A 20,124-nucleotide genomic window follows, 5' to 3' on the forward strand; every position below is an offset into this window, starting at 1 on the left:
GAACAAATTTGATCTTTTCAGGCCATCACATGCTTGCTTCCTCTTTTGCTTTCCCTGACTGAATCCCAAGTGGTGAATACAGACTACATGAAATCAGCAAGTATCACTGGTTATCTTGGGCTCTTCAATGTAGAGCAACGTACTGTTAGGGAGGACAGAAACACCAATGACATTTACTCAACCACCTGCATCCACCGAGCATTTAGAGCTACTCTGACTGTACTACGCTTTCAGGGAAGTAAACAGATGGGGTCCCTACCATCCTAAAGAGACAAGGACAACACAATGTAAGGCTATGAAAGAGGTGTAAACTGAGGGACCCACAAGAAGAAATGACTAATTCTGCCTGGAGGAGTCAGGCGAGGCTTCCCAGGACAGCAGATATGTGAGAACCAGGGCAGACGGGGAGGACAACAGCACAAAGCAAAAGTGAAACTGACAGGGCAGAAATACGCAGAAAGAATCACTTTCTTCCTCCTGAGAGTTTTTCTACAACTTCATTTCCTGGCAGAGGGAAGTTCTTCCACAACACTAGTCAGCCTTTAGTTTTTCATTAAACCTTTTTGCTTCAATATGCATGAATGTTTAGCTCTATTCCCAAAAAGTGTTGAACAGTTATATCCAAAATCTCACTTAACACATGAGGGCTGGCTGGTTAGCTCAGTTGGCTAGCACACCACCTTGAAACACTGAGGTCAGGGGTTCAGATCCCTGCACTGGCCAGCCGCCCCCCTCTCACCCCCACAAATATATAATCATCTCATTCCTTAAACACACAAACACAGACAATGAGACAAAATGTAATGCTTCATTAGATTTATCTCCTTTTCAATAATTTTAAACAATGGAATTCAACCAAATTGTGAGAAAGAAATCTGTTTGCTTTATTGAATTTTATGAGGTCTTTAAGTCACTCCCATGGAGCTGGAAAAATTATTATACTACACTGTTGGCTCTGCATCAAGGTTTGTTTCGCCCCTGTATTAATTGATTTCCATTGATCCTGCTTATCTGAAGAAGCTTATGGGGACATGACAAAGGGAAATAGGAAGTCACATGGACGTTAGATCTAAACAAATAAAATTATCCTTTCATTTTAAAGGATGTAACACAAGTTAGCAACTTTTTAGAAGAAGGTTAAACATTTAGTGAAAGGAAGGCCAGTGTGGCAAGCATACAGTAAGTGGGGGAACTGGGGAATGGAGGAGGGTGAAGGGACAGGCAGGTATGGATCATGTCAAGGGCCTCAGAGGCCCGTTAAAGCATTTCAGTTTTGTTCTAGGTGCAATGAGAAGCCACTGAAGGATCTTAGGTGGGGAGATGCGATGGTGTGGATGTCTACAAAGGATCCCTATGGATGGTGTGCACAGAATGAACTTCAGTGGGGCAAGGCTGGACGCACAGAGATCAGTGAAGAGGCCGGATGAGAGTGAGTGTGTCACAGGTGATCGTGATGATGACAGCTCACATCTGTCAACCCCTGAGTGTGCCAGGCACTGTTTTAAGCACGCTCCAAATATTAATTTATTTCCTCACCATAATCCTATGACACATTTCCAGATGAAGAAATGAGGCACAGAAAAGTGAAGTAACTGTCCAAGGGTACAGGAATTGGTGGAGCTATGATTTATCAACAGCCTTTAGCCCGAGCACCTACACTCTAAATCACAACACTACGTTAACAGAACATAGATGAACTCAAGGTACGATGTGAAGGTAGAATGGACAGACCTTGGTCTGTGTTTCATGGATGTGGCAGATGAATGTCATGAATCACTCCCTAGTTTCTGGCTTTAGGAGATGAAAGAGGTGCCATTTACTAAAATGAGGCCAATCCCTAGAGAAACAGGATCTGGGACAAAGTTCAAGATTTTTTTTTTTTTGTGGATGGCCATGAGATAGGAGGTGCTTGGTTTACCTGAGTTAGGGTTTCAAGCCACTCCCCCAAGGCCTCAGGCCCCTCCTCTAGGCCCTATCCTAGAGGAAAGTTACTGTTGCTTGTTGGACCTATTTTTGGCACCAACAGGGAAACTGAGACCACAAGGGGCTGGCTTATGCAAGTACACTGGCTGGACATGCTCAGTAAAGAGGAGTTCTATAACCCTAGTAGGAGAACATGCTCAATAAGGTGGAATTTACCTTTTGAATGACCTTCCACTAGAGGTGCTAAAAAGCACAGAATATTCTTGAATATGTCTGGCACATGTGATAGAATTTGATCAATGAACATGCTCTAAAAGAGACCAACTGAGCATGTGCAGGACTATCTTACATAACTGGGAACCACCCCCTTAACTGAATGTTCATTAGGCAGCACGAATATGTATTAGGTAGCATAACTATAAAAACTGAATCTTGGCAAAAGGCAGGGTTGTTGCTCACTCTCCTAGAGCCTGCCTGTGCTATCTGTGGAGCGTGTATTTCTTTCTTTTGTATCAAGCTTACTTTCAGCAAGCAGCTGCTCACTCTCTTGAGCCAGCCTGCACTCTGTACTAAACTTTAAGTGTGTATTTCTTACTTTTATATTAGATTTGGTGTGGGCCCTGCTCAGTCTCTAGAGCTAGGCCATAATTTCTCTGTGGAATACGTATCTCTTATTCATTACATTAAGCCTGTCCTCACTTTCTGCTGTGACTCTGCTCTTGAATTCTTTCCTGTGGCAGAGTCAAGAACCTGGTAAAAGGATGGGGTGGAGTTATGGCCGACTATCAGTCCTCCCCAGACCCCTCCAGCATCAGCCAGGACAGGGATTCGAACCCTTGACCAGGGTGTTATAACACCACCACACTCTAACCAACTGAGCTAACTGGCCAACCCAAGAATTCACTTTTTATGTATCAAGCTGGTCAAGAGATCAGGGTTGAAGATACAAATCTGGGGACTGTGGTGGTCAAAATAATGGCTCCCCAAAGACGTTCATATCCTAATCTCTGGAACCTGCGAATATGTCACCATACAATGCAAAAGGGACTGTGCAGATGTGATTAAGTTAAAAATCTTGAGATGGGGAGATTATCCTGTGTTATCTGGGTGGGACCAATGTAATCACAAGGGTCCTCTTAGAAGGGAGGGAGGAGGTTCAGAGCCAGAGAGACTGGAAGATGTCGTATTGCTGGCTTTGAAGATGGAAGATTGGGCCTTGACTCAAGGAATGCAAGTGAGTCTCTGGAAGCCAGAAAAGGCAAGCAAACAGATTCTCTCCTAGAGCCTTTTGAAGGAACACAGCCCTGCCGATACCTTGACTTTAGGACTTCTAACCTCCAGAACTATAAGAGAACAAACCTGCACTGTTTAAGCCACTAAGTTTGTAGAAATTTGTTATACAAGCAATAGCAAACTAATACAGAAATTTTAAGTTAGAATTTAAAGTTTTAGGTATTGAAAATGTAGGTGAAGAAATCAATAACTAAACAAAAGTCTCCTTGAGAAGGCACAGGAGATGCATACCACAATAAATGAGAAAGGGATGGCCTTAAAGGGAGACATTTCCTCTTCTGTAACAGAGGTGACAGAGGAAGTAGGAATTGAGGCCAATGTGTAGACACACCGCAGTGGGAAGATGAAGTCGTTCCCAATTTTGATGGCTTTTATGAACTCAATGAATTATGTGGCTAGATCAACAGCAGGTCACAATTTGAAATGAGGGCATCTTACTCTTGATTTTAATGCAGTTTCTACATTGTACCAAATGTTTCTCAAGATTTGTAGTAGGAAATAGTAGGAGTGACCATGGAAAGGCTACTATGTTCAGGCAATATAACAAAAGTCAGGCGGGCCATCCAAAGCCAGGAGGAGCTCATGCCTGGCCTGGGTCTCTCCCTTCATTTCCTATGGCCATGGCAGAATGTGCCGATTAGCCTAGGCACTTGGACTCAACCAGGATCGTTCTCAACACAGCAATCCATAAAGGAGCAGATATCACAAATCAATCTGAATTGGTACTTGAGATAAAATTTGCCTGCCAATCCTGACCTAGGGACGGTAGTTCTTTTTATTTCCTCCTCCCAGAGGAGATGACTATAGAGATGAGTGTTAAAATATGACTGAGCAGCAGAAAGACAACAGTAGCTGCTAAATGTCTATCAAGACAACAGTGATTGGGGCTGGCCAGTTAACTCAGTTTGTTAGAGCATGGTGCTAATAACACCAAGATCTGGGGTTCAATGCCTGTACTGGCCAGCCACCAAAAAAAGAAAAAAGAGAGAGAGAGAATGACTAAGGAAATTGTGGTACAATTGTATCATGGACTTTTTAATGCAACCTTTAAAAAGAATGAGCTAGAGCTGTAATACTGAATGGAATGATTTCCAAGACAAGTTGTTACATGGAAAAGCAGGTCCAGAACAATTATACAGTTACTTCTATTCACGATTACAAAAATAAATACTTTAAATATGTATACAAGCACCTATATACATGTGACTACTTTAAAATTTCTGGAAGAGAGTCTATCAGGCTGTTAATAAGAATCTCTGAGGAAGAGTGAATGATTAATTAGGATAAGGGGGTAAAGGGTGAATTTCACTGGTTTCCTGTTTTTGTTTTTGCAGCTAGCTGGTATAGGGATCTAACCCTGAACCTTGGTGTTATCAGTACCATGCTCTAATCAACTGAGCTCACTGGCCAGCCTTCAGTGAGTTCTGTGTATATTTTTATATTGTTTATAACAAGTAGTTTTAAATGAAAATGGAAAAGAAATTTTTTTAAAGAACATAGAAGATGAGCAGCTGAAGTATCTGGGCTGTTTTATATTCAGACCTCTATGTATTTGTCCTATAATCCTTCTGGCAATTTTCATTTTTGGACTTTTCCTTTCACAGAGAAGGAACACACGAGACAACAAAGCACAGGGTCAATGTGCAGTAAATGTCAGCAGTCTTAAATGTCACACATCTTCCCTTCTTCCCTCCCTCAGTTATGTTAAAAACTTCCTTTACCTGTCACTCATTCCACCGCTTTCAAATCCTACCTTGACTTCCTCTTTCCAGTATGAGTCACTCTTTTCACAAATCCCATACTTAATCAATAACACCATCATTATAATCTTTCTCTAATTATTCCCAAATCTGGCTATTAAAATTACTTTTTCCCCTTCTTCTAGCTCTATCACACCTCTACTGAAAATGTTCCTACTTATATAATGTTTCTTCTCTCCAGAAGTCTATATTCCACCCACATCACTTTTCCTGTGCTACATTATCAGACCATTTTCTTTAACTTCCTTCACTGAATCTTTGGTTCTCATTTCTACCACCTGGCACCATGCTTCCTCTCTTGCATTTCCTACTGTGAATTTGATCCTTCATGTCCTGTACACCAAGGTTTCCTGCTTCCTTGGTCAGGTCTTCTGAAACCCAGTAATGGCACATGTTCACCTATTACATAATCATTTAATTTCCTTCCATAAAATAATTAATTTTTCTCAGTCTCTCTGATCTCCAACCACTCCTTCCATGTTCCCTTCACCTTCCCCTCCCCCACCTCAAAAATTCTAAAGTAAATTCCTTAAAAGTCAAACTACTTAGCATCCTTCCCAAGTCACCCTCAACTCTCCACATACATCTCCCATTTTTTAGTACTGAGTATGCCCCAGGCACTGTTCTAAGCACTAATTAAACTATTTGAACTCATTTAATCCTTACACAACCTGCTGAAATGGATCCTATAATTAGCCAATTTTAACTATATGTAAACTGAGCACCAGAGAGGTTATGGAACTTTCCCCGGGTCACAGAGCTGTTTTGCGACAGCAGCTGGGGAGTCCATGCTTGCTGCAGGTATGTCACACTGTCCTTCAGTGTGTTTTTCTGAAGCAAAGTTAAGCATTTCCTTTTCTCTGCTGCAGTTACCAGGGGTCTCACCTCTACTTTGGCGCTTATCATACAGTGCTGTAACCAGGTGTTACTTATCTGCATCCTTTACTCCAACACCTGTCTGAGGACAGAAATTGTCCATCTCTCTCCTCAGAATGTGTGATAGCACCTGGCAGGAGATATTCAATAAATGGTCACTTAATAAAGGAATAAATCAAATGTGTGCAGTTTTAACAGCACTATAATCCTAGCATAGCATACACCTGATACAGGCAGACTCCGGTGAATTTCATTCCAAACTTTCAGGCTCCTGCCTTAACCACAAGACACAAAAAATAAGTAGCCTGAAGAGCTACACTGATACATCTCTGTTTATTCTGGGAAACTCAAGGTGACATCCACTTTAAGATGACATTCAGGTGGTGGACTCTAAATCACCAACAACACAGATGGAAGGATTCTGGAGTTACCTGACAGCGCATCATAGAACTCATCCTCACTAAGGATGCTGAGAGGTGGGGATCCTTTAACCAGAGACTGCTCTAATTCATGATGTTCAGTGGCTAGAGTCTCCAGGGCTTCTGACAAAATTTTGTTTTTTTCTTGCTCCTGTTCCAATTTAAAATTCCTCACCTAGAAGAAAACAGATATATAAAAAAGACTTCAGAGTGACAGGAGACACAGACTTACTCAGAGGATGTGAGAATTATTTGCTTTTGATCTAGTTCAAGTGCAACATCAGAAATGAAAACAGCTGTGTTACATACACATGGATGAATGAGCAAATCTACTAAGCTAATTTTGTTCTTCCCATGGGGCCTTTTCTCACAACAGCTTAGCTAATGAAAATAGATTAAGAATTAGCAAACAAATTCAGCTCAAATGATCAGGATACTAGTAGGAGAGTACTTCAAAAAGTTCATGGAAAAATGGAATTAAAAGACAACACAAAAATCTTTCCCTAAACTTTCTGAAGTAGCCTGTATAAAAACACTTAGTTAATTCAGAAATAATATAAAACAATTTTTTTAAATAGAGAATACTTCTTTCTTAACATTAATCACAAAATTAAGAAACCAGTTTTGGCAAATTTTTAAAACAAAATAAAGAATTAAAACCATTCTAAATACTAAATGTGTACCATATCAAAGCATAAGATATAATGTGCCAAAATAGTTGGTATATTAAATGAAAGGAAACAAATTGCTCGGTAATGACTATAAACATTTAAATTTCCCCTTTTCAATTCTAATTTTGGTTTCAGTTCCATATTTTACTGTTAATTTAGTACACACACACACACACACACACACACACTCTCTCTCTCTCTCTCTCTCTCTCTCTCTCTCTCTCTCTACAGAAAAGGCAAAACCTGGTTTGATTTTTCAACCTTGAAGTGTCTCCTATCTGATTCAGGAACATCCAAACCTTTGCAGATGGCTTAAACGCTCTAAAATTCCAGTAACCTGATCCCCATATAATTGCATGTACTGGATTTGGTACAAAAGTTTCATCTATTCTCGCATCAGGACCTCAGAAATCAATATTATGCCTTAATCTTACAGGATTTCTAGAGCCAACAAGGCACTGTATACAGGAGCCAGAAAAGCTGGGATCCACTGGTAGCAACTGTGTATCCTCAGAAGTCTCTTATTCCTTGTTTTTCTCTCCTATAAGAGGGTTCTACCATCACCTAATAATCTAATCGGTAGTCTTCAACACAGTGGCCTTCAAACTTTTTCACGTTAGCAACAGAACCTATTTCTCAAATAAGATCACAACATATAAACTCGATGTTTTAGAAAGCAGAAGGGCCAGGTGTTGCTGGGTGTGGACTAGGAGCCCTGCCTGCCTCTCCCTCTTCTCCCTGAGGTCCACTCAAGGTCCAAACCCAGGCACTATGCGGACAGTGTGAAGAGCCTTGGGGGGTGCCTCCAGAACCTCTTCCAGGTCAAGCTTCCCACCTCTGGCTCTTGGGAGCAGCAGAACTTGTTCATGTCTGCACTGCCTGCCCTGCTGAGCCAACCCTTTCACTCCTGCCACTCCCAATCGCCCCCTCCCCACTGCCCCCAAGGATGACGCTTCTCTTTCTCCATTCTGACTCCAGAGCCCTCTGTGGCCCTGAGTTCCAGATGGCTGCACATCAGGTACAAAACTCCAAGAGTCTTGGACACAACCTAAGATACAGTTTTACTGAAATGCTAAGTTCATAGCATAAACAGGGTTAAACCTTTATTATCTTGAGAACAGTTCAAGTCCGCAGGCACCTTCATGTTTATCATTACAGCATGGAGATTATTATTATTATTAGAGCTGTGATAATGAATAAAATAGCAATAAATGGTAAGCAATAATGAGCAGAGAAGACATGTAAAACTGAAACAAAATTAAATATTTATATAATTACAATTTTTAGGAAACTGAAAAACACCTGTGAATGTTCCTATAATCTGTTGTATCTCCAGAGGAAGAAATACTCGTACTACGGTGGCAGTCAAATTAATAAAAATAAAAGGCTGTCCATCCTCCATCTGGTGGGTTAAACAACTCATTTATCTGTAACCAAGGACAATTAAGCACAATGTCCAATATGATCCTTTCTTTGAATGGAGATGATATCTATCAGCACTGTTAAATCTGTATATTCCAAAAACAACACTGCAAGATCCAAATTCTTTCACCACTGCCTACCCTCTCTTTAGCTTTATCTTTTTAGCTTTTCAAAAATCAAAATGCAAATGTGCTGTTAACACTGTACCTTTAAATATAAGAACCACCAAATTATCCCTTTTATTTAACAAACATATATTTTAACACCTAAATTCATCTAGATCGCAGCCATGTGGCAAAATAAATGATTAAGGCCCCCAAATATCCAGTCCCCCCAACAAAATCTTATACAAAATGCAATTTATCCTTTACCCATCTAAAATAAGCATTCCTTCCCTCCTGCCACATCTACATCTGTTCTCACTTGTTCCTGAGAGAAAGAGTGGAGGGTTGGAAAGCAAGAGAGGAAGAGGCTCTAACCATGTTCTATTTCTTACCTTGTTTCTATCTTTCAATTGATTTGAGAACACTTTTCTTAGTTTGAAGCCTAATGGGATTTTCTACACTGAAGATAACCTTACTATGAAACTACCCACACAATGGCAATTTCTCCCATCGTGTAAATGATATACATGAGACAGTAATTACCCAGCGCAGAAACTGCGCTAGCAATGAGCTCTCTCCTTGCTTTAGGAAAGCATCTAAGAGCATACTTAGCTGCCATTAATACTTCTTAGTCAGTTGAAAGGATCGCTGAAACAATGTAATCCCAAATCGTGTACAATCTCAACATTTCAGAAACACATGGGGAAATCCTACATGTAAAAAACAGTGCAGAACTGCTGATATACAGAGTATAACTTCATAAAATACTCACTTTACTGTTAAACTATGTGTCCAAATTCTCATTTGCTGATTTAGGAAACTATGCTGTAACAGAAACAGTACCTTTTGTGCAATACCACTTTGCAATTTGCTTCATTTATATTATGTATCAACACATGCTTATTGATTACCAGGTTTTTTAAAATTCTCAAACTGTAATAGTTATCCTAGTTATTATTAAAAGAATAAAAAACTTCCTTCACAGAACTAGTGGACCCTAACATATGTGCTTATAATTACATTAGAACATACCCAGAATAAGACTGACATTTTATCTTTCAAAGTCACATATAAAATATATACCCTCAGCCCTATGACTTTCCCACAACACAGATCAACATATAATCTCACTTGAAAACAAATGTTAAACTTTTTATTAGGAAAAATTTAAGGACTGAACCACTACATATTTAACAGTAAACATACACATTGCTCTGTGTCTGTAGCCCCTTAAAGACTAATAAAAACTAAGTCTTTCCAGTAGTCTGTCTCCTCAAACCACTTCAACATGACAGTCTTTCATTTTTACTTTATTTCATGCTAAAAGATGAAATTCACAGTGAATACTTCCAAAGTGAATGGATGCCAGCAAAAGAATCCAGAGTTTTAAAAACAGGCATGTGCTAGCCAGCTCAAACACATTTTATCTAGTCTCTCATCCTATACAGTGTCCTGCTATTTACCTATGTTTCACAGAGGTTAAATGAGGCAGAGATAATAATTAAATATGGCAAAGGCACATCACTAAATGGGGAAACAGTGATTAGTATTCACAGAACACTATGCAATTATCAATTATAAAATAGGTGAAATTTTGGCCTTGATGGTCAATCTGGTGTAGCTCTTTCAACTAGCCACACTCTGGTCAATTCAACAGCAACAGCTTCACTCGTTTCTTGTTATTGCATGTGTGGCAACAATAACAAAGAACGTATTAGCTTGAGACTGAAATATTAGATCTTGAATTAGAAACTTATCTAGTTTTATCTCTCAATTAAGGAACAACGGTGACATTTATTTCTGTTGTTATAGGACCAACAATATTCTCATTTCAAAAACTTGTTTCAAGATACGTCCTTTAGGTGACTCACTGCTAAGGCCATACAGCTGTTAAAAAGTGTGGGTCTGATCACTGAAGGTGATAAGAGCTCTTCTGCCCACAAGGCCAATTACTACACCAACAAGGTGGAGGAGGACAGAGCTCCCACGTGAATGCAAATGGCCCATGTTACCTCCAAATCCACAACCAGGCTGGATCACACTCTCAGGGTCCAGAGAAATTAAGCTTTGACCCCATGTTTAAGGCTTGATCAAGTATGGAAATACATCCTTATGAAAGGACAGTATATGCTTGCTTTGTTTTATAGATCTACTAAGCACCTTTGCATACATCAAATTTCAGGGTTTCCGTTGGCTCTAATATCCTTCTTCTCTGCCATCGATCATCACTGCTTTTTCAAATGTAAAAAATTTCCATATGTTTGCGAAACCCTTTTTTTCAGTTCTTCCTCCACTAAACAATAACACTCAATTAAGAATAAATACTTAGGAATGGATTGAGAATTAGAATAAATCTGCCTCAGGGACCAAGGCAGCACTGTCTGATAGAAGAAACTGAGATGACGTGAAGACTGCAGGGACGGGGCGGGGACTGCACAGAGCTTACAGCCACATGAGAATTCTGGCTTTGATGAGGAGTGAAACGGGAAGCCACTGGAGGGGCAGGAGTACCATTATTTGATTTATGTTTTAATATGATCCCCCTGGCAATTATGCCAAAGAAGAGACCTGGGGGGAGGTCAAGAATATAATAAAAAGATCCTTTAAGAGGCTACTGTATCAATTTGGAATAAGGTGGGTAATAGCAATGGAAGTGTTGATAAGTGATCAGACTCTGGATCTGTTTTGAGGGAAGGCCTAAGTGGCTTGCTGACAGACTGACTATGTGATGTAGGAGAGAAGAGGAATCAAGGATAACTCCATAGTTTTAGCCTGAAAAAGAGAGTGATCATTACCTAACATGGGAAAGACCGCAGGAGGAACAGGGACAATCAGGAAGTCAGCTTCATATATGGTAAGTGTGAGACGCTATCCGACATCCAAGTGTAGATGTCAAGTAGGCAATTAGATATCAAATCAGGGATTCAAGAAAGAAGAGGTCCAGGATGGAAATCATATTTTAAATCATAAGACTTGATAGGATCACTAAGGGAGAAAGTGAGATAGAAAGAAGAAGAAATCCAGACACTGAACCCTAGTAGAAGAGATGAGAAAGAACCAGCAAAGGAAATCAAAAAAGAAGAGAGGACAGAGAGGCAAAAGGAAAATCAGGGGTGTGTAGTATCCTGGAAGCCTCAAAGAGTTATTTCAAGGAGGACAAAGTGATTAACTATCAAACACTGATAACAGATCAAATAATATGAGAGCTAAGAAAAGACCACTGGATTTGGTGATGTGAACATCCAGGGTGAACTTGACAAGGGCACTTTCAGCGTTGTATTGAGAGGATGCTAGAGGCAAAGATCTGACTGGAGTGGGTCGAGAGATGAGAGATGAGAACATAGCCCATTCTTAAGAAGTTTTGCTCAAAAGGGAAGGAGAAAATTGGGGCAATTGCTGGAAGGGGTTATGGGGGTCAGTAAGATTTTATTATGCAAGACAATCCAACCTTTTCCATTATAGGAAAGGTTCAACAGAGAGAAGGAAATTAATAATGTAGGAATGAGAGAGGAAAATTGCTGGAATGATGTTCTTGAGTTTGGAAAAAGGGATGGGATCTAATCCAAAAGTGTACAGTTGGCCTTTGCTAAGGGCTCAGACTGTTCATTATGAGGAGCAGGAGAAAAGGCAGTATGTGTTTGCACAGATTCAGATAGGTGGGTATGTGAAACGAAGTTTTCTTCTAATTGCTTCCGTTGTCTCAGTGCATGCAAGGAATACAGAGAACAGGAAACAGACAAAGAGGTCATCAACCTGTTGGTCCCAGCATGTGATGTAGTAAGAAGCCTCTAGTCTCTTGACATTTTACATAACACAAAAGTTCACCCTGAGACTAAAGATGAAATGAGTCCCAAGACCCTACACTGCCTCACTCATGTTAACCTGGTCAACCCAACATATGGTGGCTTTCAAGCATTTTCCCTTTGCTTACAGCCAGCCAATTGTGACTGGCTTCTGGCACCATTTAAAAAATATCCCTTTCTTACAGGCATTGCCATTTTCTTCAGTTTGGGTCAAGCCAAAAGAAAAGGAAAACCCCATTCAGAATTATGTACCTCTGCACCTCTCTACATTCAGGCTCCATCCACCACTGGAAAGAAACAAGGATGTACCTGGTTGCTGATTTATTGACATGCTGAAAGTAAAATGACCTCAATGGAGCTTGTTAAACTCAAGTTTCTGCTAATAACCTGTTAAGTCAATTACTTCCAAAATGTATCTTCGGGCATTTAAATCAAGGTAGAATTTGGGGATAACCTTATATCTCCTGCAGAGCCCGATAAACAGGCACTTAGGGGGGAAAAAACCAAATAGCTGATAAATAAGTGAGGGATTTTAAAATGAAGATGATAATGATACTTGGAAGAATCAATATAAACCCAGAATATTTGATACTTATTTTTATCAGAACGATTTAAAAATAACCTCCCATAAAAATAAAACCAGTGGGAGAATAGTGCTATATACAAATAATAAAACAAATAAGTTTAGTTTTTACATATCTTCAAAAAAGTAGAGAAGAGCTACATGTCTTCTGAGACAAAAGCAGCGTTCACACCCACAGTATGCTACCAATAGTGGATTCAATACACATTTATTCCACTGCTTTGTTAATGGCTCTGGCATTTAAAATAATTGATACAAATAAGATCTCATAATAATTTGATCTTCAATTACAAAGTTGAACCACTTGACACTGATTATAACACTCAGATAAGGAACTTCTACAATAATTTAAAATTTCCATCACTATGTACATTTTACAATCCAGAAGTAGCACTTACAGGTTTATATTCCTAAAAGCACTATGCACTTTTCAATTATGTATTGAATAATTTTCAATAATGTACTGAAAATTTCAAAAGGCTTTTATGTATCATTATGTACATTATAGAACAGAAGGTTAAACTGCCACACAGTGGTAGATATTAAACACCCTGCAAACATATTCCAAAGTAATGTAATAAACCAGCAATGGATACATAAAAATGATAAGATTCTAAATCAACCTATTCAATAATAAAGATGCTGTAATTTTTGAAAGTCTATTTTTAAATCATATCTTCTTTCCATTAAATATTTGCTCATGATTGTATCACTAGTACCTGGATTGGTACTAGGAACATGCTCAAAGGTTAGTGTTCAAAAAATATTTTTAAGTGAATGAATATTAAGGTATACAGTAACAGGAGAGGTAGAAAAGGAAATGAAGCAATGTAAAACAGCTTTTCTTAATAAGATCTCTTTAACCAGTATTAATAGGCATTTCCAAATTTACCAAGAAAGATACAACTTAAGTGCAGGGCCTTCAGCAAAACTGTCTCCAAATCTTATTATTCTTAACTTCAGTACGTGAGATTATCTAGCAAAAAAAAAAAAAAAGTGACAATTTCATGAGCGTTTGTATAAAACATGGTTCTGCTTGCACAGGAATATTTCTATTTCTACCACTCCTAAGGTATATACACAGCCTTTTACAGTTTAAAAAGCACTTTTACATACTACTAGTTCATTAAATCCTCATAACAACCCTATGAGGGATATATATGTGTATAAACTAAAGATCAAAAACTGTAAGTAAGTTGCCAAAGGTCACCAAGATCTTTTAATGCCAAATTCCACAAGCTTTCCAACCCATGGAGTTTCCAATAACTACATGGCCTAGTAACAATGCTGATAGAAACTCATGATCATGAGTCTTAAAAGCAGAGGGTCTCACCTGCTTTCTTTTTGAATAGGAGCTACTAGACTGTGGACAAGGTAAAGGAGGGAGGGGGACAGAGTTACCTGGACTACAGCACAGCATTCACTAAAACAATCCCTTAGATCCCCAGTCAGGGATCATGTCACTGTAAAATGACAAATTCGTTACGTAGATTAGAAACCAGGCTGAATCCATGCCCTCCAGGAAACTGGTTTCTCATTCCAAGCACTAGTAGCTCTGCCCTGTTAAAAACCTGGCGTAGAGCTGAGGTTCCCAACCATGATCCTATCAGGATCAGCGATAAGGGATGGGTGTGGGTGTGTGTGGGTGGGTGGGGGGCAGTGGAGTGTGTCTGTGGGGGGGGTGTAGACAGCCTAGTTCTAGCCCAATCCTACTTACTCAGGATTTCCAAGAATGAATGAGCCTGTGTATTGTGACAGAGATTAATTTCTCCCAATACCTACTGACCCCTTTTTCCTTAGTAAGAACCTCATTTTATTACCTGGCTACATTGCCCTCCGGCTAAAAGATTATATTTCACAGTACTCTGCAGCTATGGACATATGACTAAGTTCTGGCCAAAAAGAGTGGAAGTATTGTGCAGAATTTACTAAATCTACTTAAAAGGAAGGGTACACTCCTTTTTCTGCCACTTCCTCTCTCCTGCTGACTAGAATTTGATACTTGAAACAGTCCCTAACACCTGAAACTGCCACACCAGGCCCAGACTGCCAGCCTCCCATGTTCTTTAAAGTGAAAGGAAAAGAAATCTCTAACTAATTTAAGCTAATGCTATTTGGTTTGGCAATTTTTGCCTGTTAAATGCTAATACTAACACTAATACGTGTAATGTTTTTATAAAGCACCACAGACTATTCTGATGTGACTCTCGGATAAAAACTACCGATTTAGAAGTTGTTCAGTTTATTTAAAAAATATACACTGCATTATAAGCTTTGGTGCAAAGAATGCTATCAACAAAGTAAAAAGACAATCTACAGAATGGGAGAAAACATTTGGAAATCATATATCTCATAAGGGTCTAGTATATGTACAAAAATGGGCAAAGGACTCAAACTCAAACAGACATTTCTCCAAAGAAGATAAACAAAAGGCCAACAAGCACATGAAAAGATGTTCAACATCTTTAGTCATCAGGCGAATGCAAATCGTAACCACAATGAAATACCACTTCATGCCCACTAGAATGGCTACAATTAAAAAAAAAAAAAAGGAAATAAGTGTTCGGAAGGATGTGGAGAAATTGGAACCTTTGTCTACTGCTGATGGGAATGTCAAATGTCGCAGCCACTGTGGAAAAGAGTTTGGTCGTTCTTCAAACTGTTAAACACAGAACTACCACAGGACCCAGAAATTCTCCTCTTAGGTATATACCCAAAAGAATTGAAAACCAATGTTCAAATATGCAGAGCAGCACTATTCACCAGAGCCAAAAGGTAGAAACAACCCAAATGTCCATAAATGAATGAATAAATGTGGTATATACATGCAAGAGAGAACTACTCAGCCATAAAAACAAAGTACTGACACATGCTACAATACACACGAACCTCAAAAACAATATAAGTGAAAAAGCCAGACACAAAAGCCCACATATTGCATAATTCCATTTATACCGAAATATCCAAAACAGGTGAATCCATAGAGACAGATTAGTAGTTTTCAGGGACTGGGGACAGAGTGAGAGATGGGGAGTGACTGCTTAACAGGTACAAAGTTCCCTTCTGGGAACTTTTGGGTTGATGAAAATGTTTTGGGAAGTAGACAGGGATTGTGAATGTACTAAATGTCATTAAACAATATGCCAAAAGAGTTAATTTTATGTTATGCAAATTCTACCTCAATTTTTTGAAGAAAGAAAAAAAAAATTTGTTTTAAAACTAAAAAAACTCCACAAATATACAATTATCATATGACCTGACCATTCTACTGCCAGGTATTTACCTAGGAGAAATGAAAGATTATGTCCACATAAATACATGCACACAAAAATTCACAGCTTTATTTGTAACAGCCAAAAACTGGAAACAACTAAATGTCCACCAACAGGTGAATGGATAAATTGTGATACAGCTGTAATACTATTCAGCAATAAAATGGAGTGAACTATTGATATACGCAACAACACAGATGAATCTCAACATAACTATGCTAAGTTAAAGAAGCCAGACCCTTCCTTCCCCCCAAAAGAGTACATACTAAATGATTCCATTTACATAAAATTCTAGAAACTCCTACTAATCTCTAATGAAACAAGGCTGATGAATAGCTGCCTGAGGACAGAGGTGGGAGATATAACAAGAGGTATTACAAAGAGGCAGGAAGAACTTTTGGAAGGAACAGAAGTATCTTGATTGTGGTGATGGCTTCACTAGTGTAAGCATATGCCAAAACTCATTAAACTGCACTTTAAATAGGTGCAGTCTGTTGTCCATCAATTATAACTCAATAAAGCTGTAAAAAATATCGTTTAACAATAAGAAGGGCACAGTAAAAAGACCGACCATATATTGACAGTGGGAGTTAAAACTATACTACATTTCTTACGCAGTCTTAAAAATATCCTCAAAGAATAGGTATGACAAAGAAAAATACTCTGATATCACTGATAACAATGTAGGATATTAAACAGCAATGTACATTGTATTTGCGTATTTGCACACCAATATGAATAAACTAAGACATACCAAAAGCTTGCCTGTGGTTGTTGGGTTCTGGTTTTATATTCTTTTTTATATTTTACAGAAAACAGCATTCTGTATACTCCCATGTATCTTCCATTTATCTCCCATCATTTTATAATTAGCAAAATATTTTTAAATATGTCTATTTAGGAATCGATGTTTACACCAAATTTTTGCATCAAATTTGCAATGCATCCAATGCAAAACAGCGTCTGCAAGGTACTCAAACAGCGCAGAACACATGACTTTCTCAGATGTCTAGTATAAGAACCCAATCTGAGTATCTGTTAAGCATACTCCTGGTCTCATTATGGTTGCAAAGCTTCTACCTAAAAATAGCTTACTCTTACATAATCACCACAGATTTGCATATTTTAAACATCCTTGAAATAAATTTCTTTTCTAGAGGTATACAATAGGTGAATACTTATTTTTAAAAGCAGAGAATTTTAACCATAATCTAAAAGTGTGTTTTCAGAAGTTATTCAGAAGCTCTGTAGTTGACAGCCCTGCTGATGAAAATAAGTAGAAAAAGTTACATGTAACAGAAAAAACACCACAGCAACTTGAATTTTTTAAATGAACTTTACTGAAGTTATATACAACACATCCATTTTAGGCGTATAGTTGAATAAATTTTTACAAATATATACCCATGTAACTAGCACCACTACCAAGATACAGAACATTTTTATTACCTCTTACCCTCAAATTCTCGTGTGCCCCTTTACAGTCACTCTCTCCCTTCTCTCCACCTCCCAGCCCAGGCAACCACTGCTCTGATTTCTATAATCATGGATTAGATCTGTTTTTGAACTTTACATAAACGGAATCACGCAGGATATATTCTTTTGTGTCTGCCTTCTTTCACTCAGTGTAATGTTTTCCACATTCATCCATGTTGTTGCAAATATAAGTAGTTTCTTCCATTTTATGGCTGAGGACTAAGCCACTGAATGGGCTACAACATCATTTCCAACTCCACGTTTTAAATGCCCTCAAAAGCTCTGTCTCTGAAAACAACTTTCTGTATATATGAATATTATTAAGCCCAGGAAGATAATAACTCTGCTTTCACAGAATTTGGTATTTTATTCTGTTTCCACAAGTATTTTCATGGCACACTGGAGAGACGAAGCACCTGGTTTGGGGCTCTGAACACTCTTAGAGTTTAAATATCATTTATCTTAAGCCCACTACTTTGGAAGCTCTGTTAATATAAATTCAAAGAGCAAATATTCTTGTTTTTAAAACTTACATTTATTTTTCCAAAACAAAAAATTTATGAGCAAGTAAAATTATACATAAAATAACATTAATTTATTAAACAACCAAAGTGATTTGAAAACTCCCAAAGTCCTAAAACAGTGAACATGGCTTCTTATTTTCCCTTCTTCATGTGGACTTAAATTTTCTTCTGATTTTTCTCAAAAGAAAAAAAAAAAATTGACCAATAACTGTCAACTCGTGCCCAACTGCCCTTTCAAGCCCAGTATTAGGCAACGTCTAAGCAACAAAGAGCCAATCATTCCATTCCATTGTGCTCTTCACATGCCATGCCAAGCTCAAGAAGTCTGCAGTGAATAAAACAGACAAAAATCGCTGCACTCGCTGAAATCATAGCCTACTGTGGGGAAAGAAACAAGGTAAACTAGTAAAGTATCTAGTGTGCTAGATGGTGGAAGATACTAAAGACAAAAACGAAGCTGGTATGGGGAAAGGGAGTCCGGGGAGATGGAAATGTAATCCTCCACAGGATGGTCAGAGAAGGGCCACTGGGTTAAAGGCTGAGAAAGCGGAGGGAGAGGGTCAGGCTCAGTGAGAAGAACGCCCCAGGCCGAGGAGCAGCAAAGTTCTGAGGTAGGGATGGTGACGAAGGGATGGGCTCACCGGCTGCGGGACAACAGGAGGCCACTGACCTCAGAACACAGTCGGGCGGGTGAGAGCCAAGCAAAGAGGAGGCCTGAGAGCAGGGCGGCGGGGCCCACCACGGGCGCTGTGGGCCACGGCAGCACCCGAGGCTCCCGTGGCAGGATGGAAAGCCAACTCACAGGTGACGTGCTCTGCACGCAAACTTCGTGTGGGACACTAGACTTGTTTCTGGATGACACGTTTTAAGAAAAAACCCGAGAGATCAGTGAAGAATAAGAAAAGGAAGGATCTGGAAAGCCTGACACAGAGAAACACTGAAGGAACTTGGAGATGTCTGGCCTGGGGAAAAGAAGAATTTACTAGTTGCTTCAAATAGCTGAAGAACTGTCACCAGAGAGGAAACATGTTTTTCTGTGATGCTGTAGAGCACAGGCCTGGAACCAAGAATTTTTTTTTAAAAAGCAGCGGGGGAGTGGGAGGGATAAAATTTTGCCTTAATGTAAGGTTGAACTTTCTAATATTTATAGTTTTCCTACAGTGGAATGGGTGGCCCGAAGAGATCATTCCTGTGTAACAGCAGTAAGAGCAGCAGGAGCTAACATCTACGTACGTTTACCCTAAGACAAGGGTTAGGCTAAACTCATACAATCCTCACCACCTACAACCCTGGGAGGGAAGTATTATCACCAATGAGAAAACTCAAGCTTGGAGGGATTACATGATCTGCCTAGGGTGACACAGCTAGTAAGTGACAGAGCCTGTACTCAAACACAGGTGTGTATGACTCAGGCACCACGCTGTTAACCACTGGAGTATACAGACTACCTGTCCATCAATGGAAGTGTTTACATGGAGCATAAAATGACCATCTGTGTCTGGCAGAAGCTGTGGAGAGGATTCCTGCAAGTGAAGGAAAACTAAATGACATCTAAGATTCCTTTTATAATTTTGTGGCTAAATTTTCCCCAAGTTCCAATGTTATTTTTAAAGTTTTCCTTAACTTCAAAGTTTATAGAAATTTTTACTCCTAACTATGGCTAAAGATCAAGTGAGAATAACTTCAATACAGAATATGTTAAATTCCCTGTTCAATTTTAATGGTCAGGTTAATCATTTTCCGGTTTTGACTAACATATTCTACTTTATTAGTTCCCAGTACAAGTGAAGGGAGGCTTTACTTCCCTCAAGTATATCAATTTTCTTGTCTTATACTTTATCCCTGCGGAGATTCAAACATGTCTTCACTTTCATTTTCCTGTGCTAACACTGGAGAAAAGATAAAATTCTTTTCAATTAAGTAATGATCCTTCAAACTAAAATAGCAAGTCAACATTTGGTATCTAATCTAAAGTGCAGAAAGATAACAAATATGAAA

At 38.9% G+C, this 20,124-nt stretch overlaps 1 protein-coding gene across 6 annotated transcripts in view; it reads right to left on the minus strand.

Moving 5' to 3' along the window:
- Window positions 1–20,124, minus strand: part of OSBPL1A (oxysterol binding protein like 1A) — a 203,308-nt gene that overhangs the window by 76,142 nt on the left and 107,042 nt on the right. For 5 of the 6 annotated variants that reach the window (XM_063076423.1, XM_063076422.1, XM_063076424.1 and 2 more), the window contains one exon: window positions 6,284–6,446. The exons of the other annotated variant lie outside the window; for it this stretch is intronic. In XM_063076423.1, the coding sequence (XP_062932493.1) occupies window positions 6,284–6,446 (163 nt within the window). The remainder of the gene's footprint in view (window positions 1–6,283; window positions 6,447–20,124) is intronic. 6 annotated transcript variants of the gene reach the window in all.

This window comes from Cynocephalus volans, chromosome 13 (genome assembly GCF_027409185.1).
Source record: "Cynocephalus volans isolate mCynVol1 chromosome 13, mCynVol1.pri, whole genome shotgun sequence".
NCBI lineage: Eukaryota > Metazoa > Chordata > Mammalia > Dermoptera > Cynocephalidae > Cynocephalus > Cynocephalus volans.